General features: G+C 43.1%; 1 protein-coding gene across 1 annotated transcript in view; it reads left to right on the forward strand.

Moving 5' to 3' along the window:
- The window catches only part of LOC132832652 (zinc finger protein 91-like), a 69,673-nt gene extending 46,768 nt beyond the window's left edge, over positions 1-22,905 (forward strand). The window contains exon 4 of the mRNA XM_060850730.1: positions 17,777-22,905. Within this exon, the coding sequence (XP_060706713.1) occupies positions 17,777-18,817 (1,041 nt within the window). The 3' untranslated portion in view covers positions 18,818-22,905. The remainder of the gene's footprint in view (positions 1-17,776) is intronic.
- Positions 22,906-25,758: the final 2,853 nt, after the last annotated feature.

Raw genomic sequence — 25,758 nt, forward strand, 5'->3', positions numbered from 1 at the left:
GATGCTAGGAAGTTGTTTCCATTAGGCAAGGAGACTAGGACCCGTGGACACAGCCTTAGAATTAGAGGGGGTAAATTCAGAACAGAAATGCGGAGACATTTCTTCAACCAGAGAGTGGCGGGCCTGTGGAATTCATTGCCGCAGAATGCAGTGGAGGCTGGGACGCTAATTGTCTTCAAGGCAGAGATCGATTGATTCTTGTTGTCTCGAGGAATTAAGGACAACAGGGAGAATGTGGGTAGGTGGAGTTGAAATGCCCATCAGCCATGATTGAATGGCGGAGTGGACTCGATGGGCCAAAAGGCCTTACTTCCACTCCTATGTCTTATGGTCTTATGGTCTTATCAATAACTGCACAAATGCTCTTTCTTACTTGAAGGGTTTCTATTCCACTTTTCTGGCCTTGTGTTAACAGTTTGTACAACACATGCAGCTTGTGTATTAGGAAATCTTAGGGGCCTGTGGAGCCCCCCGCACAGATCTCATACTTTTCTCTTCTGCCACCATTGACAATACCTTTGTATTTTATTCTAGATCTCCACACCTTCGCTCTCTTTCTCCTCGTCTGCCTCTGTCAAAAGTATAAAAATACTCAATTCTGAAGAAAAGCCATACCGGACTCAAAACACTAACTTTGTTTCCTTCTCCACAGGTAGTGCCAGATCTATCTGCCAAGTTTCCCTGGCATTCTCAGTGTTTGGTCCAGAATATGCAAATTATATTTATTTGAATATTGAGTTGTTTGTTTGTTATTTGATTAATCTTCTGTATAGATTTCTAACTCTCAATAATGCATATTTTTAAAATGTAATCAAGACTATACTTGAGCATGGTGTGTCTTTAATTATGGAAATACTCAGAAACCCTCAGTAAAAGTACTATCCACACAGAAACATAGAAAATAGGAATAGGGTTAGGCCATTAAAGCCTCCTCTGCCATTCGATATGGTCCTCCAACTAAGGACCCTGTTCCTGCTTTCTCCCCATTACCTTTGATCCCTTTAGTTCTAAAAAACGATATTGAATTCTTTGTTGAAAACATTTAAAATTTGGCCTCAACTGCTTCCTGTGGTTCACCACTCTTTGGGTGGAGACATTTATTTTCACCTTAGTCCTAAATGGTCTAAACCATATCCTTAGAATAGACACCCTGGTCATCAAGAAACTCCTCCCTGCATTCGCCCTATCTAAGCCTGTTAGAATTTTACAGGTTTCTATGAAATACCCACCTCACTGTTGTAATACCAAAGAATGTAGACCAAAACCAAGCCAGTCTCTCTTTTTTTGTTAGTTGGAGGTTAGTTAGTTTCGTTGGCTGGATGGCTGGTTAGCAATGCAGAGTGTTATCAACCACACAGATTCAATTCCCATATCAGCTGTGGTTACCCTGAAGGTCCCACCCGTCAACCTTGCCTGAGGAGGGGTGACTCTCAGGTTAAACATGCCACCAGTTGTCTCTTTCTAACAAGAGTGCAGTTCTATGATCCTCTGGGCCTATGGTGACTTATCATTCTGGTAAGTTTTAATTGCATTCCCTCCTTAGCCAGAACATCCTTCCTCAAATAAGGAAACCAAAACTGCATAAATTACAGGTCATTCTTGTATAAAGTTGTTTTGGCAGTGCAGTTTGGCTATAATGTTGCTGAAGAGTTAGGGAATGGTAGTTTTGAGAATGCTTACCTCAGTTCGCAATAGCGTGATTTCATTGGCAATTGTCTTGCATGCTGCATTCTGTGCATGTGCCGATATCAGCGCTGAAATCTCTGCGCCATTTTGCGCTTGCACCGATATCAGTGCCGGAATCTCTGTGTCATTCCGTGCATGTGCTGACATCAGCGCCGAAATGCCTGTGCCTTTCTGCGCTTGTGCCGATTCAGCTGCTGTCAGAGCACGTGAGAGGTACAGTACTATACCTTGAGCAGCTTCATCTTGAAAATCAAACTGATGAATGTTCATCGCTCTCCCTTTGAGACAAGAATATTCTTGTATAATTTCCGTATTCTTGTATAAGCCCTATATAATTCCTCAGGGTCGCGTTTCACTTATACATACCATTTACCTTTCTAATTTGTTCTTGTATCTGCATATCACATGAGCTAAACCAAGAAACAGTCAGATGACAATCAACCACGGCCATCCACTTCTGTAACCACAACTGCACCTAGAGGTGGTGACAATGATGATCCTCCATCCCTGCATTAACAATATTTTTTCAATATAATGTGTTAAATTTACTTTTGTTTCGTTAATAAATGTGATTTAAACCTTCATTCAGGCTGTGCTATGCTTTGCGTTAGGTTTTTGAGTAATTTTTGGTGATTGCGAATGTTCTTTTTTGGTGGTCTGTCCCTAACCGACTTTTCCCATAGGCCCCATTATTTCTAATTAAATGATTTTCTATTAAGTGAGGTTTCGGTGAAACACAACTATGACGTTATTAGAGAGCTACCTGTACTCCTAATGTGGTCTCATCAAGGCCCTGTACAACTGCAGCAAGTCACCCCTGCTCCACAAATCCTTTCACTATGAAAAACATTTACCTTCTTCACCTCTTGCTGCACCTATCTGCTTACTTTCAATGGCTGGCGAGCAAGGACACCCCTGTCTCTTTGTTACCACCCGCCTTTCCCAACCTGTCAGCATTCAGGTAATGTGTCTTCCTTTATTTTGCTACTAAAGTGGATAGCCTCACATTTATCCACATTATATGTCATGCCATGCATTTGTTTGCTCACTTAACTTGTCTAAATCACACCAAAGCATATCTGCATCTTTCTGATAGCTCACCCTCCCATTCAGCTTTGCATTGTTTACAAACTTGGGAATATTGTATTTAGTTCCATTATCGAAATCATTACTGTATATTGTGAATAGGTGGGGTCCAAGAAATGAGCTCGTTGACCTCCAATAGTCAGTGCCTGCCACTTGGAAAAAGACCCATTTATTATGACTCTCGTTCCAATCTGCCATATAATTCTCTATCAAAGTCAAAAGTCCCATGCACATGAATTTATGTGGGACCTTATCAAAAGCTTTTTGAAAGTCCAAGTAAACCACATTCACTATCTCCCCCTTATCAACTCTCCTTGTTATATCCTCAAAAAGTTTCTGTAGATTTGTCAAGCATGATTTTGCTTTTGTAAGTCCATAAGACCATATGATATAGGATGAACATTAGGCTGTTTGGCCCATTAAGTCTGCTTTTTCATTCAATCATAGCTGATATGTTTCTCAATCTCATTCTCCTGCTTCTGCCCCAAACTGTTGATCCCCTTACTAATCAAGAACCTATCTATCTCTGGCCTCAAGACATTCAATGACTTAGCCTCCACAGTCTTCTGCAGCAAAAAGTTCCAGAGATTAACCATCCTCTGGCTAAAGAACTTCCTTCTCATCTCAGTTCTAAAGAGTCATCTCTTCACTCTGAGGCTGTGCCCTCAGATCATAGACTACTACGAGAGTCATAAAGATGTACAGCATGGAAACAGACCCTTTGGTCCAAATTGCTCATGCCAACCAGATATCCTAAATTAAATAGTCCCATTTGTCAGCACTTGGCCCATATCCCTCTAAACCCTTCCTATTCACGTACCCAGCCTTCTAAGTGTTGTAATTGTACTAGCCCCTACCACTTCTCCTGGCAACTCATTCCATATACACATCATTCTTTTCTTCAGGAAGGGCTTATGTCCGAAATGTTAATTCTCCTGCTCCTCGGACGCTGCCTGGCCTGCTGTGTTTTTCCAGCACCACATTTTTCAACTCTGGTCTCCAGCATCTGCAGTCCTCACTTTCTCCTAGTAAATCTTTTCTGAACCCATTCATGTTTCACAACATTCTTTCCATAGGAGTGAGATCAGAATTGCACACAAAATTGCAAAAGTGGCCTAACCAATGTCCTGGTCAGCTGCAACATGACCTCCCAACTCCTGTACTCAATACTCTGACCAACAAAGGAAAGCAAACTAAATGCCTTCTTCAATATCCTATCTACTTGAGACTCCACTTTCAAGGAACTATGAACCTGCACTCCAAGGTCTCTTTGTTCAGCAACACTCCCCAGGACCTTACCCATAAATGTATAAGTCCTGCCCTGATTTGCCTTTCCAAAATGCAAAATTAAACTCCATCTGCCACTCCTCAGCCCACTGGCCCATCTGCCAAATACACCTCCAATTTTGGTGTCATCTACAAACTTAATAACTATACCTCCTAGGTTCACATCTAATTCATTTATAAAAGCAGTGGACCCACCGCCGATCCTTGTGGCACTCCACTGGTCACAGGCCTCCAGTCTGAAAAGCAACCCTCCACTACCACCCTCTGTCTTCTACCTTTGAGCCGGTTTTGTATCCAAATCGCTAGTTCTCCCTGTATTCCATGTGATCTTACCATGCTAGCCAGGCTACCATGAGTAACCTTGTTGAACACCTTCATGAAGTTTATATAGATCATGTCCACCACTCTTCCCTCATCAATTCTCTTCGTTATTTCTTCAAAAAACTCAATCACGTTAGTGAGACATGATTTTCCACACACAAAGTCATGAGTGGAACCATCTTCTCTACATCCACTCTATCAAGGCCTCTGGGTATTTGATCCCTGCTGGCCCTGTCTAGCCCTGTAATTAAATCTTTTAGAACGGACTCTGGCATTTTCCAAGCAACTGATGTCAGGTTAACTAGTTTCTATGTTTTCTCTCTACCTCCTTTTGTAAAAAGTGGAGTGACATTGAAACTGTTTCAGAAAAATGCTCACCAATGCATTCATTCTTTCTCGGGACACTTCTGTAAATACTCTTGGATCTAACTTATCAGACCTTAATCAGTTTTCAATCCCATCAATTTTCCCAATACCACTTTCCCATTAATGCTAATTTGCTTTAGTTCTTTCCTCTACATAGTGTATTGATCAATGTCACTGTGAGCTGGGATAGTCTCTCAATCAGTACGTTGATAATTTCAGGTTCATATGTAGCAGAACTTTCCTGAAAGAGAAAAAGTATGTATCCACTTTAACAAACTCAAGACATCAAAAAGAACTTGATAGGAATTGAATAAAGTCAGGTCTTGGATGTGGATTGTGTGAAGGGAGGGGATGGAGGACCTTGAGATTTGGGACAGACCTTCTATTAGGGATACTATTACAGACTCAAACTAAAATATTTTAACATTGATTACAGGAATATTTTTGGCAATGAGTTAAACTTTTGGATTAGTTAGTCCATGGAATTATTTTCTACTCTTTTAAACTGGAAGTAAAGCAATGTCCCAGTAAAACACTCCCAGGAGAGGGACAGCATGGGGTTAGATACAGAGGAGAGGTCTTCTACTCTTTTAAAACTGAAGGGAAACATCAAACACTCCCAGGACAGCAACAGCATGAGACATAATACATAGCAAAACTCCTTCCACTCTTTGAAATAAAAGAAAACAAAGTAAAGTTCCCTCGCCATCCCTATCAAACACCCCCAGGACAGGGGCAGCTAGGGGTTAAATACAAAGTTAATTTCTCTTGAGTCTTTTATAAAAACAAAAAGTCAACAATAATAATACCGATTAAACAACCCTTGCTGGGGCATCATATCGAAACCAAATATAAATTAACAGTCCAATGGAAGCTTACAGAACAAAATAGAAACTTACTAAATTAATATAACATTGTTTGGGCTGATGATGTACCCCAACCCTGTGGTGCACCCACCTCAGTGTCTGTGAGCAATGTATGCTCTCTCTCCAGGGACATTAGAGCCCGGATGTAACTGCAAAACAGGTGCAGACAAACTGGACCTTGGCCAGGCCCAGGACAAGGTCCTCAGAATCGTCGACCCTTTCTCATATTGGGTGTCTGTAGATTGGGAGTTTAGAGTGAAATACAACCAAAATTTAAGGAGCAGCCCCCTTCAAAAAACTAAAAAGAGGCTGCAAACAGATTGTGTTGAAAAACAATCTTGAAAAACTTTGCTCCAGGCCACCAGAAAGTAGACATGGCCTGGAACTTGTGAAGTTAATCTATGATTGCATGGGACCACAGCATGCAGCACTCTCCACCCCCAGATTCCTGATGGAGAAGGCTCTGTTGAGTGCCTTCTACTGAGGCTCTCTGCTGCCGGAGAGCAAAATGTCATGCCAAGGTGTATCCAAGTGACAGTGTGCAGGAGCAGCCCGTAACAGGAATCACCGCCATCCCATTTTAACAGTCACGGGGAGACCTCTTCGAGACAGCTCAGGTTGTGGGCTACTGCATTCCAGGTAGAGGAGGTGAGAGGCACTGGAGCTCCCCCAGCAGGGAATCCATTTGCCATGGACCTACCAGAAATCTGGAACATTTATTCCAGTTGATCCTCACGGAAGACACCACAGAGTAGACCTCTTTGCATTCATGCATTCTCTGCAAGTTCACTGGGTCCGTGAATATGAGTAGTACGTCATATTCATAAGCTGAAAGGATCACAGCCAGCCCTGACCCACATAGAGCCAGATCCAATAGTTGCTTATGCAAAAGGCGCAGGAATAGCTCCTTGCAGAAAGAATAAAGCTGGCCTGAAAGGGGACAGCCCTAAAGTACTCCTCTTCCAAAGCATAGGGATATCCATTAACCTTCACAAGGCATTCCACTGTAATGTAGTCGGATTCAGGAGATAAGGTACATCCTGAATCTGAAAGCTCAGAGTCCTGAGCAGATCCTCGTGATCCACTCTATTGAATACTTTTTCCTGATCAAGAGAGAAGTTGCTCGACAAGATTAGATTAAATTACTTACAGTGTGGAAACAGGCCCATCAGCCCAACAAGTCCACACCGATCCGCGAAGCGTATACCACCCAGACCCATACTCCTACATATACCCCTTCACCTAGCACCACGGGCAATTTAGCGTGGCCAATTCACCTAATTTGCACATTTTTGGATTGTGGGAGGAAACCAGAGCACCCGGAGGAAACCCAGGCAGACACGGGGAGAATGTGCAAACTCCACACAGACAGTCGCCTGAGGCGGGAATTGAACCTCGGTCTCTGGTGCTGTGAAGCAGCAGTGCTAACCACTGTGCCACCGTGCCGCCCACAAATGCATAGAACCCCTACAGTGTGGAAACAGGCCATTCAGCCCAACAAGTCCACCCTGACCCTCCAAACAGTAACCCACTCAGACCCATTCCCCCTCAGCTTACCCTGGCTAATGCACCTACAGATCCCTGAACCCATGGGCAATTTATCATGGCCAATTCACCTGGCCTGCACAGTAGAACAAACGCAAGTTTTAAATGCAAAAGCACAGAGGCGTTGTCCCGACAGGACTTCATAGGGGAGCATCAATGCGGACCACGGTTAAAGCGAGAAATTCCCCTCGAGCCAGGTAGGACTCGAACCTACAATCTTCTGATGTGAAGTCAGACGCGTTATCCATTACGCCACTAGCCCAAGCAAATCAAAGCCAGTGTTGGAAATGATATCATTCAGTCTAATGCCATTAAACATTCTCTTAGTGTTGCTTAGGCCAGGGTATCGCTGGTGGCGTTGACCAGCCCTTGCGGATTCGAGTTCATTGCTCTCGCTCTTGGCAGTGGGTTAGCGAATAACTGCTCACCCTCTCTCCTCACCTAGCCTCCTATTAACTAATTTACAGACAGTTGCAGGAATTGAACCCCAGGTCTCTGGTGCTGTGAAGCAGCAGTGCTAACCACTGTGCCACCGTGCCGCCCCTCAAACCCTCTGGGAAAAATGGATCATGTCCCGGAGCATAGGAATCCAAGATGGAGGACGGGAAAAACTTCTGGCTGTAATGCCTGGAATTTCCTCAAATTCCAGGAGCAGCAATTGCTGTTTTATATGCTGTTGCATTGTTTTGGAACTTTGGGGAAAAAAAGTCAAAACAACAGCAGTTTTAAAAAGGAGAAGAACAGACAAAGGAAGCACATGGTGAGGACAATGCAGGAGAAAGAGAGAGAGAGCGAGCGAGAGAACCTGCACAGTTACTGCCTTTGCTGTTTTGAATTCATGTATCACTGGATATCGGAGTGCATCTGGGAAAATTAACAAACAGTGAATTTCACAACTAATCTTGGAGGAACTTGTTTGGGCGAAGTTTACAATACAGAATCAGATAAGTTGGTCGTTGTTTTAAGTCTGTCCAATAGAAAGGCTGCAGTAATGAGTACAGTGGGTTCTTTCTTGATTATATGTTTTTGGAGATAAGTCTTTTGAGTAAACTTAAAATATAAGCCATAACTATTAATTTAACTGGGGGCAATGTTTGTAGAGGAATAAGATGGTGTTATTTTTTGGTCTGTAGATTGTGACGGAGCAAAAATGGCCTTTGCAGTGATATGTACTTCTTGTCAGATGTGGGAGTTTAAAGAGAGTTTAAGGGTTACTGCGGATTATATCTGCCATAAATGCTGTTGAATGCGAATCTTATCAGATCAAATGGATCGGTTGGAGAGACAGTTAGAAGCGATGAGGAATTTGCACCAGCAACAGTATGTGATGGATGGCAGTTATAGGAAAGGGGGAAAGTCTCAGTTACAGTCACATAGATGGGTTAACTCCAGGAAGGGTAAGAGAGGTCAGCACCTAGGGCAGGAGTCTTTTGTGGATAGACCCATTTCAAACAGGTATGCTGTTTTGGAAAAGGTAGAGGCTGATGGATTCTCAGGGGAAGGTAGCACGAACAACCAAGTTTCTGGTATAGAGACTGGCTCTAATGCAACGAGGGGTATGTCGGGTTCCAAGAGATGAATTGTGTTAGGGGATTCTGTAGTCCGAGGAACAGACAGATGTTTCTGTGGCCAGCAGAGAAAACGCAGAATGGTGTGTTGTTTCCCTAATGTCAGGATCAAGGATGTCTCAGAGAGGGTGCAGAATGTTCTCACGATGGAGAGGGGCCAGCAAGAGGTCATTGTCCACATCGGAACCAACAATATAGTAAGGGAAAAGGTTGAGATTCTGAAGGGAGAATATAGAGAGTTAGGCAGAAATTTAAAAAGGAGGTCCTCGAGAGTAGTAATATCTGGATTACTCCCGGTGCTACGAGCTAGTGAGGGCAGCAAGAGGAGGATAGAGTATATGAATGCATGGCTGAGGAGCTGGTGTATGGGAGAAGGATTCACATTTTTGGATCATTGGAATCTCTTTTGGGGTAGAAGTGACCTGTACAAGAAGGACGGATTGCACCTAAATTGGAAGGGGTCTAATATACTGGCAGGGAAATTTGCTAGAACTGCTCAGGAGGATTTAAACTAGTAAGTGGGGGTGGGACCCAGGGAGATAGTGAGGTAAGAGATCAATGTAAGACTGGTACAGTTGAGAACAGAAGTCAGTTAAACAGTCGGGGCAGGCAGGGACAAGGTAGGACAAATAAATTAAACTGCATTTATTTCAATGCAAAGGGCCTAACAGGGAAGGCAGATGAACTCAGGGCATGGTTAGGAACATGGGACTGGGATATCATAGCAATTACAGAAACATGGCTCAGGGATGAGCAGGACTGGCAGCTTAATGTTCCAGGATACCAATGCTACAGGAAGATAGAAAGAGAGGCAAGAGGGGAGGGGGAGTGGCATTTTTGATAAGGGATAGCATTACAGCTGTGCTGAGGGAAGATATTCCCGAAAATACATCCAGGGAAGTTATTTCGGTGGAACTGAGAAATAAGAAAGGGATGATCACCTTATTTTGATCGTTTTATAGACCCCCTAATAGTCAGAGGGAAATTGAGAAACAAACTTGTAAGGAGATCTCGGCTATCTGTAAGAACAAGAGGGTAGTTATGGTAGGGAATTTTAACTTTCCAAACATCGACTGGGACTGCCATAGTGTTAAGGGTTTAGATGGAGAGGAATTTCTTAAGTGTGTACAAGACAATTTTCTGAGTCAGTATGTAGATGTACCTACGAAAGAAGGTGCAAAACTTGACCTACTCTTGGGAAATAAGGCAGGGCAGGTGACTGAGGTGTCAGTGGGGGAGCACTTTGGGGCCAGCGACCATAATTCTATTCGTGATGGAAAAGGATAGACCAGACCTAAAAGTTGAATTTCTAAATTGGAGAAAGGCCAATTTTGATGGTATTAGGCAAGAACTTTTGAAAGCTGATTGGAGGCAGATGCTCGCAGGTAAAGGGACGGCTGGAAAATGGGAAGCCTTCAGGAATGAGATAACAAGATCCAGAGAAAGTATACTCCTATCTGGGTGAAAGGAAAGGCTGTTAGGTATAGGGAATGCTGGAGTTCTAAAGAAACTGAGGGTTTGGTTAAGAAAAAGAAGAAAGCATATGTCACATATAGACAGGATAGACCGAGTGAATCCTTAGAAGAGTATAAAGGAAGTAGGAGTATACTTAAGAGGGAAATCAGGAGGGCAAAAAGGGGACATGAGATAGCTTTGGCAAATAGAATTAAGGAGAATGCAAAGGGTTTTTACAAATATATTAAGGGCAAATGGGTAACTAGGGAGAGAATAGGGCCCCTCAAAGATCAGCAAGGCGACCTTTGTGCGGAGCCACAGAAAATGGTGGAGATACCAAATGAATATTTTATATCAGTATTTACTGTGGAAAAGGATATGGAAGATATAGACTGTAGGGAAATAGATGGTGACATCTTGCAAAATGTCCATATTACAGAGGAGGAAGTGCTGGATGTCTTGAAATGGGTAAATGTGGATAAATCCTCAGGACCTGATCAGGTGCACCCTCGAACTCTGTGGGAAGCTAGAGAAGTGATTGCTGGGCCTCTTGCTGAGGTATATTGTATCATCGATAGTCACAGGTGAGGTGCCAGAAGACTGGAGGTTGGCAAATGTGGTGCCACTGTTTAAGAAGGGCGGTAAAGACAAGTCAGGGAACTGTAGACCGGTGAGCCAGACCTCGGTAGTGAGCAATTTGTTGGAGGGAATCCTGAGGGACAGGATGTACATGTATTTGGAAAGGCAAGGACTGATTAGGGATAGTCAACATGGTTTTGAGTGTGGGAAATCATGTCTCTCAAACTTGACTGAGTTTTTTGAAGAAGTAACATAGAGGATTGATGAGGGCAGAGCAGTAGATGTGATCTATGTGGACTTCATTAAGGCGTTCGACAAGGTTCCCCATGGGAGACTGATTAGCAAGGTTAGATCTCATGGAATACAGGGAGAACTAGCCGTTTGGCTACAGAACTGGCTCAAAGGTAGAAGACAGAGGGTGGTGGTGGAGGGTTGTTTCTCAGACTGGAGGCCTGTGACCAGTGGAGTGCCACAAGGATCGGTGCTGGGTCCTCTACTTTTTGTAATTTACATAAATGATTTGAATGGAGCATAAGAGGTACAGTTAGTAAGTTTTGCAGATGACACCAAAATTGGAGGTATAGTGGACAGCGAAGAGAGTTACATCAGATTACAACAGGATCTTGACCAGATGCGCCAATGGGCTGAGAAGTGGCAGATGGAGTTTAATTCAGATAAATGTGAGGTGCTGCATTTTGGAAAAGCAAATCTTAGCAGGACTTATACACTTAATGGTAAGGTCCTAGTGAGTGTTGCTGAACAAAGAGACCTTGGAGTGCAGGTTCATAGGTCCTTGAAAGTGGAGTTGCAGGTAGATAGGATAGTGAAGAAGGCGTTTGGTATGCTTTCCTTTATTGATCAGAGTATTGGGTACAGGTGTTGGGAGGTCATGTTGCAGTTCTACAGGACATTGGTTATGCCACTGTTGGAATATTGTGCACAATTCTGGTCTCCATCCTATCGGAAAGATGTTGTGAAACTTGAAAGGGTTCAGAAAAGATTTACAAGGATGTTGCCAGGGATGGAGGATTTGAACTACAGGGAGAGGCTGAACAGGCTGGGGCTGTTTACCCTGGAGTGTCGGAGGCTGAGGGGTGACCTTACAGAGGTTTACAAAATTATGAGGGGCATGGAAAGGGTAAATAGACAAAGTCTTTTCCCTGGGGTCGGGGAGTCCAGAACTAGAGGGCATAGGTTTAGGGTGAGAGGGGAAAGATATAAAATAGACCTAAGGGGCAACTTTCTTATGCAGCGGTTGATACGTTTATAGAATGGGCAGCCAAAGGAAGTGGTGGAGGTTAGTACAATTGCAACATTTAAGAGGCATTTGGACGGGTATATGAATAGGAAGCGTTTGGAGGGAAATGGGCCGGATGCTGGCAGGTGGGACTAGATTGGGTTGGGATATCTGGTCGGCATGGATGGGTTGGATCGAAGGGTCTGTTTCCATGCTGTACATCTGTATGACTCTATGTGGACGTTATTGTGAATGCACCAGCCATCTGGGTGAATATGTGGTCCAGCATGGTGCCAAGGCGAGTTGAAATTACACCGGCAAAGCTTTTGTAGTCTGTGCTGAGGAGGGAGACTGGACACTAATTCTTTAACAAACAGAGATCCCTCTTAGAGTCATAGAGATGGGGGAATTCAGAACGACAGGGCATATGTTTAGGGTGAGAGGGGAAAGATAAAAGATAACTAAGGGGCAACTTTTTCACACAGAGGGTGGTGCGAGTATGGAATGAGCTGCCAGAGGAACTGGTGGAGGCTGGTACAAGTACAGTATTTAAAAGACATCTGGATGGGTATGTGAACAAGAAGGGTTTATACAATATAGGACATTACATCTTAGTACAGTCCCTTTGACCCTTAATTTGTGCCAACCATGGAGCCAATCTGAAGCCCATCTAACCTACACTATTTCATTTTCATCCTCGTATCTATCCAATGACCATTTAAATGCCCTTAGAGTTAGTGAGTCCACTACTTTTGCAGGCAGTGCATTCCACACCCCTACTACAGGTCCTAACTTTATACCTGAGATGGATAATATTTTGTTAAGCAAACTTTTTAAAGGAGATTGGCTAGGGCAGATAAGTGGAGTTAGGCAACAGATCAGCCATGATTTTATTGAATGGAGGAATATGCGAGAGAGGCTGAATGACCCATTACTGTTCGTATGTTCCTATAAATATGTAGGGAGAAATTAAACAAGGTCTGACTATCACTAATTATCCATACCCACCCTCTGTATTCACACCAACCTCTCTCCCTCAACAGCTCCTCTCCCAACATTGGATCAATAGGTCAAAAGTCTGTCCAAATGTCCATCATTTTATTTTGTCATGTTGGTCACGTTGGACTCAGTCTCCAAACCACAGTCACAGACCAACTAAAGAGTCACTTTATTAGGCATAGAGTGACTCTCTGAGCAATGCATTGTTCCCAGAGGACAAACATTCGCCACTCTTTAAAAAAAGGAAGGAGATAGAAAATGGGGAATTATAGGCTGGTTAGCCTGACATCGGTGATGCGGAAAATGCTAGAGTAAATTATTAATAACTAGTATTTGGAAAGTGATAACAGAATCAGTTCTAGTAAATGTGGATTCACCAAAGGGAAAGCATGCTTGACAAATCTTCTGGAATGTTTTGAGGATGTGACCAGTAGAGTGGACAAGGGTGAATCAATGGATGTTGTGTATCTGGACTTACAAAGGGCTTTTGACAAGGCTCCACACAAGAGATTAGGAAGCAAAGTTAAAGCTCATGGTATCGAAGTTGAGAGTGTGGTGCTAGAAAAGCACTGCAGGTTAAGCAGCATCTGAGGAGCAGAAGAATTGTCATTTCAGTAATGAAGGGCTTTTGCCCGAAATGTCAATTCTCCTGGTCCTTGGATACTGCCAGCACTACACTCTCGACTCTGATCTCCAGAATCTGGAGTTCTCACTTTCTCCTCATGGTATCAGAGGTTATGGATAGAGAACTGGTTGGCAGAAAGGAAGTGGAGAGTTGAATAAATGGGTCCTTTTCAGAGTGACAGGCAGTGACGAGTGGGGTACCACTGGGTCCACTGATGGGATCCCAGCTGTTCACACAATACATGAACAATTTGGTTGAAGGAAGTGAATGTCATAACTCCAAATTTGCAGATGACACTAAGCTGGGTGGCAGTGTGTGCTGTGGGGAAGATGCTAAGAGGCTGCAGAGTGACTTGGCCATTGGCTGAGTGGGCAAATGTAGTGTACTTGTCAAATGCAATATAATGTGGATATAAGGTTATATAAGGTTATTGACCTTGGTTGCAAAAACAGGAAGGCAAATTATTATCTGACTGACAGCAGTTTAGGAAAACGTGACGTGCAACAAGATCTGGGTGTCATGGTAGAAGAGTTGATGAAGGTTGGCATGCAGGTGCAGCAGACAGTGAGGAAAGCTAATGGCATGCTGGCAAAAGGATTTATACCTTGAGTATTGTGTTCAGTTTAGGTCTCCTAGACTGAGGAAGGACATTTTTGCTATTGGGGGAGTTCAGTGAATGTTTACCAGACTGATTCCTGGGATGGCAAGACTAACATCGGAGGAAAGACTGTATCAGCTGGGCTTATACTGCTGGAATTTAGAAGAATGAGGGGGAATCTCATAGAAACATATAAAATTCTGATGAGGCTGGACAGGCTGGATGTGGGAAGAACATTCCCGATGCTGGGCAAGTCCAGAACTAGGGGTGTACAAAGTTAAAAATCACACAACACCAGGTTGTAGTCCAACAGGTTTAATTGGAAGCACACTAACTTTCGGAGCGACGCTCCTTCATCAGGTGATCAGCTGATGAAGGACTGTCGCTCTGAAAGCTAGTGTGCTTTCAATTAAACCTGTTGGACTACAACCTGGTGTTGTGTGATTTTTAACTTTGTACACCCCAGTCCAACACCGGCATCTCCAAATATGAACTAGGGATGACAGTCTTAAGAATCGGGGTAAGCCATTTAGGACTGAGATGAGGAAGAATTTCTTCACTCAGTTGTGAACCTGTGGAATTCTCTCCCACAGAAAGCTGTTGGGGCCAGTTCATTCGATATATTCAAGAGGGAGCTGGGCATGTCCTGCAGCTAAAGGAATCAAGGGGTATGGACAGAATGGGACACTGAGATTACATTATTAGCCATGATAATATTGAACGGTGGTGCAGGCTAGAAGGGCCAAGTGCCCTACTTCTACACCTATTTTCTATGTTTATAAGTCAGAGTCAATCCTTGAGGAACACTGGTCGTCGAACATTGGCTCAATCTCCTCTCCCAGTTACTTCACTGCTCCTTTGTCCCCACTCCTGTGTACCCACCCTCCTGTGTTCCTCAGTTCTTTGTGCTAATCCAACCAGTGCATGTCATCTCTGCCTTGTATGCTGTGGGTCTTCCTCTTCTGATCAGTTGTCAAACATATGAAGAATACACATCCCACACTGATATTCACAGTTTGAAAATCTCTGAGGATGAAGAATACTCTTCCTACACTAGAAATCTCTGTCAAACATTTACCAGGGGAACTGTGACAGCAGCTGCAATAAGTGAGGTTTTATTCTGATGTGACAGTGACAAGTTTGAATCCTGATCTGCAAGTCACCTCCATTTCCCGGTCAGTTTCCCAAGTTTCAGGAAACTCATGTTGCTCCAGAAATATTTGGATTGACTGTGAGAGACGTCAATCAGAGAGCCCACCCACTCTGCCCATTGTCTCCTCTTCCTCTTCCAGAGCTGGTTCACTTCCTATAGGGACTGAAAACCAAGTGAGGAGATGGTGAGTGAAGGAGCAGCTTTTATACAAATTGTATCCCATAATATCCACACCGATCTTCAGGCAGTCTGACTATCCTGTGGGCAGTCAGGGGTGGAAATGTCCCTTATGCTGTGTGAGAAGATCCAGCTGAGAGAGCTGTTTACTCGGTGCTTTGTGCTGAACTGTTTGACTGGAGCTGTGTGTTGGATATTGAGTGTGTTTATTGGAAGCATTTCCCTCTGATTTCCAGGCTGAGTTTTGTTGATGGCTCATTCCTGAATATGAGCAGGTGAGGTGTAATTATCTGGGAAATGCAGAGTGTCTGATGATCTTTACTGATTTCGATTGTTGAGTCCTATGTGTTGGTAGCTGGTTATTGTTCTGTGGAATGGTAATTAGTGAATTATTTGTTGACGGTAGTGAGGAGAGAATGGATAGAGTGGTAGACTCTTTGTTTGATGTCTGTCACAGTCAATCCAAATATGTTTGGAATGAAATGAGTTTCCTGAAAGTGACCAGTGAAGTGGAAGTGACTGAGCAGCAGATTAAATGGGTATTTAAACTTTGTCACTGTCCCCATAATGAATTGGAAGTATTGATCAAATCTTCCGAAGTGCAGAGAATATAACCCAAGTTTGTTTGATCTCTCCTCATCATGTAACCATTACAGTCCAAGGATCAAACCAGTAAATCTACACTGCACACCCTCCAAGCGTAATATCTCCTCCCGGAACTATTCCTGGTTTTCCAGGTATGGTGAAAGCAAAGCTTCGTGCATCCTTTGTGTACTTGGGGTGGGAATCATGTTTTGGAGGCACGAAGCTTTGGTTTAATCACACCTGGAAAACTAGAAGAAGTGGTGGAGGCTGGTACAATTGCAACATTTAAAAGGCATTTGGATAGGTATATGAATAGGAAGGGTTTGGAGAGATTTGGGCCAGGTACTGGCAGATGGGACTAGACTGGGTTGGGATATCGGTCGGCATGGATGAGTTGGACCAAAGGGTCTGTTTCCATGCTGTACATCTCTATGACTCTATGTTATTTTAATGATGTCTTAACTCTCTTTCAACATCCTTTGTGCAATGGAATACTTTGCATGTGCCTGGATGAGCACAGCTCCAACAATACTGAGAAAACTCAAGACTGTCCAGGTCTAAGAAGTCCATTTGATTGCCATCCCATCCAGCACCTTGAACTTTCAGTCTTTTCAACACTGTCACTTTCTGGCAACAGTGTGTACCATCTTAAAGATGCACTGCAATAACTCAGCAAGACACATTTGAAAGTATCTTCCAAACCTGTGACCTCCAACACATAGAAGGACAAGGAACAGCAATGGGTAGATTGGTATGTGTAGCTGAAGCCAAAATTACAACAGCCATAATTTTATTGAATGGCCGAGTAAGTTGAGGGACTGAATTGCCTCCTGTTGTTATTATTTTGTGTTCAACACCACCACTTGCCAATTCCCCTCTGAACCATACAGCAACCTATCTCGGAACTGTATCACCACTGCTTCATTGTGGCCAGTTCAAAATCCTGAAACTCCATTACAAACAGTGCTGTGGAGATCCCTACACCACCATGGACACAGGTGGTTCATGAAAGCAGCCTAGCACCTCCTATTCCCAGCAATTAGGGATGGGAACAAATGCTCATCTCGTCAGTGACACTCACATCCTATGAAGATATGAATAAAAAAAAAACTGAAGAGTCAGCCTCTGAGCAAAAGAGAGTGGATGCTGGAGGAAATCATGTCTCCTTTTCCTGTTTTACAGAAAAATTGTACCATACTGCACCAGAGAGAATAGACAATGCAGATACATCCTGACCACCACCCAAGGAACAACTGCACAACTGTGGGAAGACATCCAGTCCCTTCACAGCATTGCTCAACACAGAGAAGGTTGGGCAGTGAAACCATCATCTGGAAATCAGTCAGGTCAGGGGAGCTTTAACATATCATCAGATCTGAAACTGATCAGTGGTCTGGAGCCTTCCACCAGAACCAACCTTTCTCAGGGTTCGGTTGTGGGTGATGAGTCAGGGTGAGACTGGGAAGAAGTGTGAGTGGCTCCAAGTGTGGTGAGAGCTTCATTCACTCATTGAGCCTCATGAATTACTAGCTGCTTTCTCCAGGTGAGAGATTGATCAAGTGTTAGGTTTGTGAAGGGCGCTCCTCAGGTTCATACAATCCCTTGACACAAGGGTCTATCTGTTGCACAGTTGTTAACTCAAGAACAGGAAGATGGAAGAGAAACCATTCAAGTGTGAGGTTTGCGGTAAAGCTTTTACAACTTCTACAATTCTTCTGAGACACCAGAGTACTCACACTGGGGAGAAACCATTCACATGTGAGGTCTGTGACAAAGCATTCTCACAGTTAGGAAACCTGCTGAGACACCAGCGGATTCACAGAGGTGAGAAACTGTTCGGCTGTGAAGTGTGCAACCAATCGTTCTTTGATTCATCAAACCTTCAAGCACACCAACGCATTCACACAGGGGAGAGACCATTCACATGTGAGGTCTGTGATGTATCATTCGCACAGTCATCAACCCTTCGTAGACACCAACGGATTCATACGGGGGAGAGACCATTTGTGTGCAAAGTGTGTGATAAATCATTCTTACAGTCATCGAATCTCCACAGACACCAATACAGTCATACAGGTGAGAAGCCATTCAAGTGTGAGGTGTGTGAGAAAACCTTTCTGACATCTACAACACTGCTGAGACATCAGAGGATTCACACAGGGGAGAAGCCCTTCAGGTGTGATTTGTGTGAGGCAGCTTTCTACAGATCATCCAATCTCCTGTCACACCAGAAGATTCACACAGGGGAAAAGCCATTTGTATGCGAGGTGTGTGACAAGTCATTCTTGTCATCATCACATCTCCGCACACATCTGTACCTTCACACAGGAGAAAAACCATTTGCATGTGATGTTTGTGACAAATCGTTCCTGGAATCCTCGACCTTACGCAGACATAAACGCATTCACACAGGAGAGAAACCATTCACATGTCAGATGTGTAACAAATCCTTCTCACAGTTAGGAAATCTCTACACGCATCAACGTATCCACACAGGTGAGAAACCATTCACGTGCGAGGTGTGTGACAAATCCTTTTTGGGATCATCAGCCCTCCGCAGACACCAAATTATCCACACAGGGGAGAAAGCGTTTAAGTGTGAGGTCTGCAGCAAATCATTCTCGCAGTCATCGACCCTCCGCAGACACCAGCGCATTCACAGGGGAGAAACTGCTCATGTGTGAGCTGTGTGAGAAATTGTTCTCTGGTTTATCAAAGCTCCTGCTGCTTCAGAGGACCCACATGGTGGATTCAATCTTCAAGTGTGAACTTTGTAATCAAGATATATGTAATAAAGTCTTGACACAACTGTTGGACCTCCTGGAATATGAACCTGCCCATATTTTTGCCCAACTTGTGCTCAGAGTATTTAACCTGTACCCAGTCTCACTGTGCAGGATGTTCAGTGGGACTGGGACACAGAACAAGAAGCAGCTTTCACTCCCATCAAACAACTAGTGATGACATCACCAGTGCTGAGGGATGATGATGTAACAATGGAGTCACCCTGCAGTGTGATGTCAGTGAAACAGGACTTGGAGTAACCCCCAGGCAGTGAGGATAAATCTGTTGTGTTTGTATCCAGAGCACTATTAGACACTGAGCAAAACTGTACAGATTGAGAAAGAGAACCTGGCTATCATCTTTGCATGTGAGGATTTCAACCACCACCTGTTTGGGAGAGAGAAAGTGATGGTGGAGTCTGACTACAACCAATTCAACAGATTTTTCTCAAATTACTTCTCTTTGTTCCAAAGTTTTTGCAAGAAACATAACTTCACTTCCAAGTGATATCTCTGGAAATTAAGTACAAGCAAGGGAAGCAGATGTACATCACAAATGTGCTGTTGAGAACCATATTGTCTTTGATAAAACTTGATACTGGTACAGAAATCTTCTAGATTCAACCAGAAGCAAAAGCACGACATGCTCTGCAAATCAGCAACAGAGCAGAGAGAAGAATCTAACAAACGAAGTGTCTTACTAAGATCAAGCAAACTACTCAATGAAATGCAACTCTTCAAATGTTACAGGCAGCAGGCAACAATACAAAGTAGCTGAGCAGAGGCTGATAGCCTCAACCAGGACCTTGGGTTCATATCACACACACACACACTAGTTTGTGGGGTGAATATGTACTTGCAGAATTATATTTTATTTTGCTCAAAAACTGCACGAATCCATGTAAGATTCCGTAAATCCCTTTTTTAGATTAGAATCAGTCTGAACACTGGGGCACACAGACAGCCTCACACCTTTAATGCATAATCAGGGCAAACATGGCACCTATTGTTAAAGTTCCCTTGAGAATGTAACTTTAAGAAAATTCTGGGATTTACATATGAAAAAACTGAAACCAACATGCCCATTCTAAAAGATGAGAGACTTAACAAAAAATCCAGATCTTTTTCAATGTATAATTTCAGGTACATCACATTGTAAACTTTTGCTATAAATTCTGTGTCCTACGATCTTTTACTCCACAACTACCTAATGAAGGAGCAGCGCTCCAAAAGCTAGTGCTTCCAAATAAACCTGTTGGACTATAACCTGGTGTTGCGTGATTTTTAACAATGTTACGGTAAGTTGTGATGAAAAGATCAAGAACACCCCCGTGACTGTAAGAGAGTTCTGAGCAAACAGAGATGAAGTGATCATCCAACTTAGCATCTTTTACAAAGGGAACAGGCTCATTATCTCTAAAAAGATGAAGAAAAGGATTGTTGAAACACACCTGACACAAACTATCAAGGAATTGAGTCTAGTCTGAGGAAGGTCAGAGAAGTGCTCTACTGGTCAAACATGAGCAATGAGGTGAAGGACCACATCAGCCAGTGCAGTGCTTGAACATCAAGGTAAACAAGATAAAGAGCTGCTCATGACTTGTGACATCCAGACAACCCATGGATGAAGCTTGGAGTCGAGCTGTTCACCCTCACTGGAACTGATTATTTCATCACAGTTGACTACCAACGAGACAGCAGGGAGTGACAGCAGCTGACATCAAGGACTCCCAATGAGATTGTAGAATTTCTGAAAGCACACTTCAGTCGACATGACATTCTTGACATTGTGATCAGTGACAAAGATCTCAATTCAGACACTTCCTGAATGATGGGAAAATTCAGCACCACATACCATCTCCTCACAACCCCAGTTAAATGGAAATGTGATGGTAAAATTGGCCAAAGCTGTCATTGAAAAATTAATCAACAGACCTGGTACTCATATGTAGGAGGCAAACTTAGAGGGAAAAACATAGCTACTGAAAACAGGGGAAGTTGTACAGTCCAGAGACTGATGTTATATGGCACCCAGGCAACTGTTCCAATTGTTAAAATATTATTCAGACTTGAAGTACCATTAAAAATGTGACAAAATTGAATGAATAATAAAAAGCTATATCTCACTTCCATAAATCTAAAAATCGTTGCCAGGGCTCAGAATTAGGAAACTATTCAAAGTGCAAACATTCAACATAGTCATCTGAAATTAGTTCACTTGGAAACTTGAGTCTGTGTCGAAAAGTTGTCACCTCAATCATGCATTATGAAAGTGAACTGAGGAAGCTGCTCCTTAACAGCTCACAGCTGATGAGGTCAACTCGATTTCACTAACCAAGTCTAGTCCAGTTACAACACTGATACCTACCCAACAACGTAGAAAATTGCCCAGGTATGTCAAGTACGTAAAAGCAAACAAAATCAACCCAGCCAATTGCCATCCCATCAGTCTACTCTTGCTCATCAGTAAAGTGGTGAAAGGTGTCATCAACAGTGCTATCAAGCAGCACCTGCTCAACAATACCTGCTCAGTGAAGCTCAGTTTGGATTCTGCCAGAGCTGCTCATTTCCTGACCTCAATACAGCCTTGGTTCAAAATTGGACAGAAGAGCTCAATTCCAGAGGTGAGGTGAGAATAACAGCCCTTGGCATCAAGGCTGCATTCGACTGAGAGTGACATCAAGGAGCCATAGCAAAATTGGAATCAATGGGTAGTAGAGGAAAATCTCTCTGGTGTATGGAGTCATACTTGACACAAAGGAGAATGGTTGTGGTTGTTGGAGGTCAGTCATCTCAGCTCCAGTATATCTCTTCAGGAGTTCCTCAGGGTAATCCCTCGGCCCAACCACCTTCGGCTGATTCATCAATGACTTTCTTTCCCTAACATGGTCAAAAGTAGGTATGTTCACTGATGATTGCACAATGTTCAGCACAGTTTGTCGCACCTCAGATAGTGAAGCAGTCCATGTTCAAACGTAGCAAGATCTGGACAATATCCAGACTTGGGCTGATTAGTGGCAAGTAACATTTGCACCACACAAAGGCCAGGCTATGACCACCATCAATAAGAGACAATCTAACGACCGCCCCTTGACATTCAATGGTGTTACCATTCCTGAATCCTACACTATCAATATCCTGGGGGTTATCATTGACCAGAAATTCAACTGGACTCACCACATAAACACAATGGCCACAATAGCAAGTCAGAGGCTAGGAATACTGAGGTGAGTAACTCACCTTCTGACTCCCTAGAGCCTGTCCCCCATCTACAAGTTACAAGTCAAGAATATGATGGAGTACTCTACACCTACCTGGATGAGTGCAGCCTCACTCAAGAAGCTTGATACCATCCAGGACAAAGCAGACTGATTTAGCACCACATCCATAAGCGTCCACTCCCTTCCCCAGCGATGCAGTATGTTCTATCTACAAAATACACTGCAGAACTTCACCAAAGATCCTCAGACAGCACCTTCTAAATCAATGACCATTTCCATCTCAAAGAACAAGGGCAGTAGATATACGGGAACACTACCACCTTCAAGTTCCCCTCCAAGCCACTCAGCATGCTGACTTGGAAATATATTGTCGTTCCTTCACTATTGCTGTTGTCATAATCCTGGAATTCCCTCCCTAATTGCATTGTGCGTTAACCTGCAGCAATTCAACAAGACAGCTCACTATCACCTCCTCAAAGGCAATTAGAACAGGCAATAACTGCTTGCCAGTCAGCAACGCCCACTTAAAAAATACATTTTTTAAAAAGTAAGGAACTGAACGACCATTGATCTCAGAAGTCAGTCGGTCCTCAAGAAATGTAATCAACAGCAATAATTACCATGGACAACAACATATCCCTGAAAGATAATATTACCCAAGGAACCAGCAGAAACTAGGATGAATGTATAACAACTCACATATATAACATCAGAAGACCTGAATGCACTAAAAATGTGTGTCGCGCTGCATGGTAGCTGACAAGATTGAACCCAAGAAAGATTTGAAACAGCGAAGAGTTGTTTTGTTCATATATGATAATTTTCTTCATGGACTATGTGTATGAAGTAACTTGCAAATGATAGTGCATGCAAACTTTTTTTAATGAAACAGGAACATTAGGAAACATAAGTTTTAACATTATGGCTTTCCATATTCATGTTGACTTTGATTTAATCATAGGTAAATAAAGGTTTGTTGGCAAGAATGATTTTACACACAGTGTGGGGCATTGTCTAAAATTACCAGTGAAATGATGGCAACTTTGCGATCAGGTGGCAAATCAACTTGACATTGTCCCACCTGAATAAAATTATTTATTGCAGCTGCTGTTTCTGTTCCTGGGTGAATGTTACTCAGAGATTTCTAGTATGGGAATTCTTCATCCTCGGAAGCATTAAAACTGACAACATCAGTGTAGCTTTGGATTGTTTGTCAATAGATCAGAAGAGGAAAACCAATATCATCCAAGTCAATCATGATGTGCACAAGTGGGATAAGCACAGAAGACTGAAAGGCAGAGGGAGAACTGAAAACAGAGCAGGAGTAGAAATTGAGCCATTGTTTGGGAGTGACTCTGGGTCTCAGGGAAAGATTCTATGCTGTGAGTGTGCGAAAACCAGATATGGCAGTGACTTTGGGAAGTACTCCAGTCTCGAGGTGTGTCTTGTGCTTGCAAAGTGTCTGTGACTTGAAGAGTATCTCTGTGCTTAGAAGTGATTGTGACTTGTTGACTTCAGGCTGACCAGCGCTGAGGAATGAAAATGAAAAGCAGCTCAACTCTGAAGTGCAGGTGGTGCCAGTTAGTGTTAGCCAAAATGGGGAGAGTTAACCAACAAAAGGGAAAACCAACTCCAGTCTAGTTTCTGATGAAGAATCATCTCAAGCTGAAAGTGAACTTGTTTTTCTCCACAGATGTTGCCTGACTTGCAGAAAATTTCCGGCATTGTTTTCATTTCATTTTAAATTTTAAAGCACAGAAACAGACCATTTGGTCCAACTGCTTTCTTTTGATGGAAGGCTTCTCATGAGCTTTCTCCCTGCCTATTTTATCTCACCCTGTTCAGTGGATCCCTCTATTCTGTTCTCATGGAATGTACTCTGCTTCCTAACAAATTCATCTAAACTATTTCCTCAACCATTCCTTCTGGCTACATGTTCTATATCCTCATCATCAGTTGAAAGACATTTATTACCTCAGCCTTCTATTTTCTGGGAGAAATGTGCTGGACTATTTAGTCTTTCCTGTAGTTAAAATCTCTCAATTCTCAATCTCATCCTTACCAATTTTTTTTTGCATCTTCTCCAGTTCTTTGGTGTCCTTTTCAACTGCACAGCACTTTGGGTGGCTGAACTAAGGTTCTGTACAAATTCAGCGTAACTTCCCTGTTTTTCAATGGTTCACTGCTAATAGTAGCCTGCATGTTATTTCTGTTAGACTGTCTGTCGTAGGTAATCAGGGAACCAACAAGAGGATAAAGTGTACTTGACCTCATCCTCGCCAATCTACAGACGCATCTGTCCATAACAGTATAGTTCAGACTACCTCCTGCACTCTCTTTGCGGAAATGAAGTCGTACTTCACAGTGAGAATACCTTACACTGTGTTGTGTGACATTATCACAGTGCTAAATGAGACAGACTTTGAACAGGTCTAGCAACTCAGGCCTGGGCATATGGGCTGGGTGCTGGCAGATGGGACCAGATTGGGATGGGATATCTGGGTGGCATGGTTGGGTGGAACGAAGATCAGTTTCCATGCTGTACATCTCTATGACTCTATGAAACATTGAGGGCTACGGCAGCATCACAGTCATTCTCCAGCATAATCCGTAACATCATGGCCCAGCATATTCTCCATTCTCCTGTTACCATCTAGCTAGGAAATCAACCCTAGTTCAATGAAGAATGCAGGAAGACATAGTAGGAGCAGCAGGCATACATCAAAATGAGGTGTCCCCCTAGTGAAGCTATAAAACAGAACTAATTATGCACCAAACAGCCAATCACATATGGAGCTAAGTGATCTCACAACAAATGGATCAGCTTTAATCTTTGCAGCCCTGCTACATCCAGTCGTGAATGATGGTGAACAACTAAACAATTCACTGGAGCAGGAAACTCCACAAATATCCCCAACCTTAATGACAGGGGAGAATTGCATATCAGTGTAAAAGGTAAGGCTGAAACATTCACGACAACCTTCAGCCAGAGGTGCCTAGCAAGGTAGGGATAAAGACACCGAATACTGCAAGGTATTTGGGCCCTGCCAACATTGTGGCAAACGTACTCAAGACTTGTGCTCTAGAACTAGCCAACAATGTAGAAAATTGTCCAGGTATATCAACAAAAAGCATGACAAATCCAACCCAGCCAATTACCAACCCGTCCGTCTATACTCGATCATCAGCAAAGTGATGGAAAGTATCATCAACAGTACAACCAAGCAACACTTGCTCAACAGCAATCCAGTTTGGGTTCCTTCAGTGCCAGTCAGCTTCTCACCTCATTACAAACATGGACAAAAGAGCTGAGATCCAGAGGTGAGGTGAGAGTGATTGCCCTCAACATCACAGCCACATTTGACCAAGTGTGACATTGAGGAGGCCTAACAAAAATGGGAAACAAAAATAGAGATTGCTGGAAAAGCTGAACAGGTCTGGCAGCATTTGTAGAGAGAAATCAGAGTTAACATTTCAGGTCGAGTGACCCTTCCTTAAAATCAGTGCAATCAATGGTAATCGGGAAAGACGGTCTGCTGGTTTGTGTCTGACCTGGAATATTGGAAGATGATTGTGATTGTTGGAGGTCAATCATCTTAGCTTCAGAACAGCTCTGCGGAA

The sequence above is a fragment of the Hemiscyllium ocellatum genome, chromosome 35 (genome assembly GCF_020745735.1).
Source record: "Hemiscyllium ocellatum isolate sHemOce1 chromosome 35, sHemOce1.pat.X.cur, whole genome shotgun sequence".
Lineage (NCBI taxonomy): Eukaryota > Metazoa > Chordata > Chondrichthyes > Orectolobiformes > Hemiscylliidae > Hemiscyllium > Hemiscyllium ocellatum.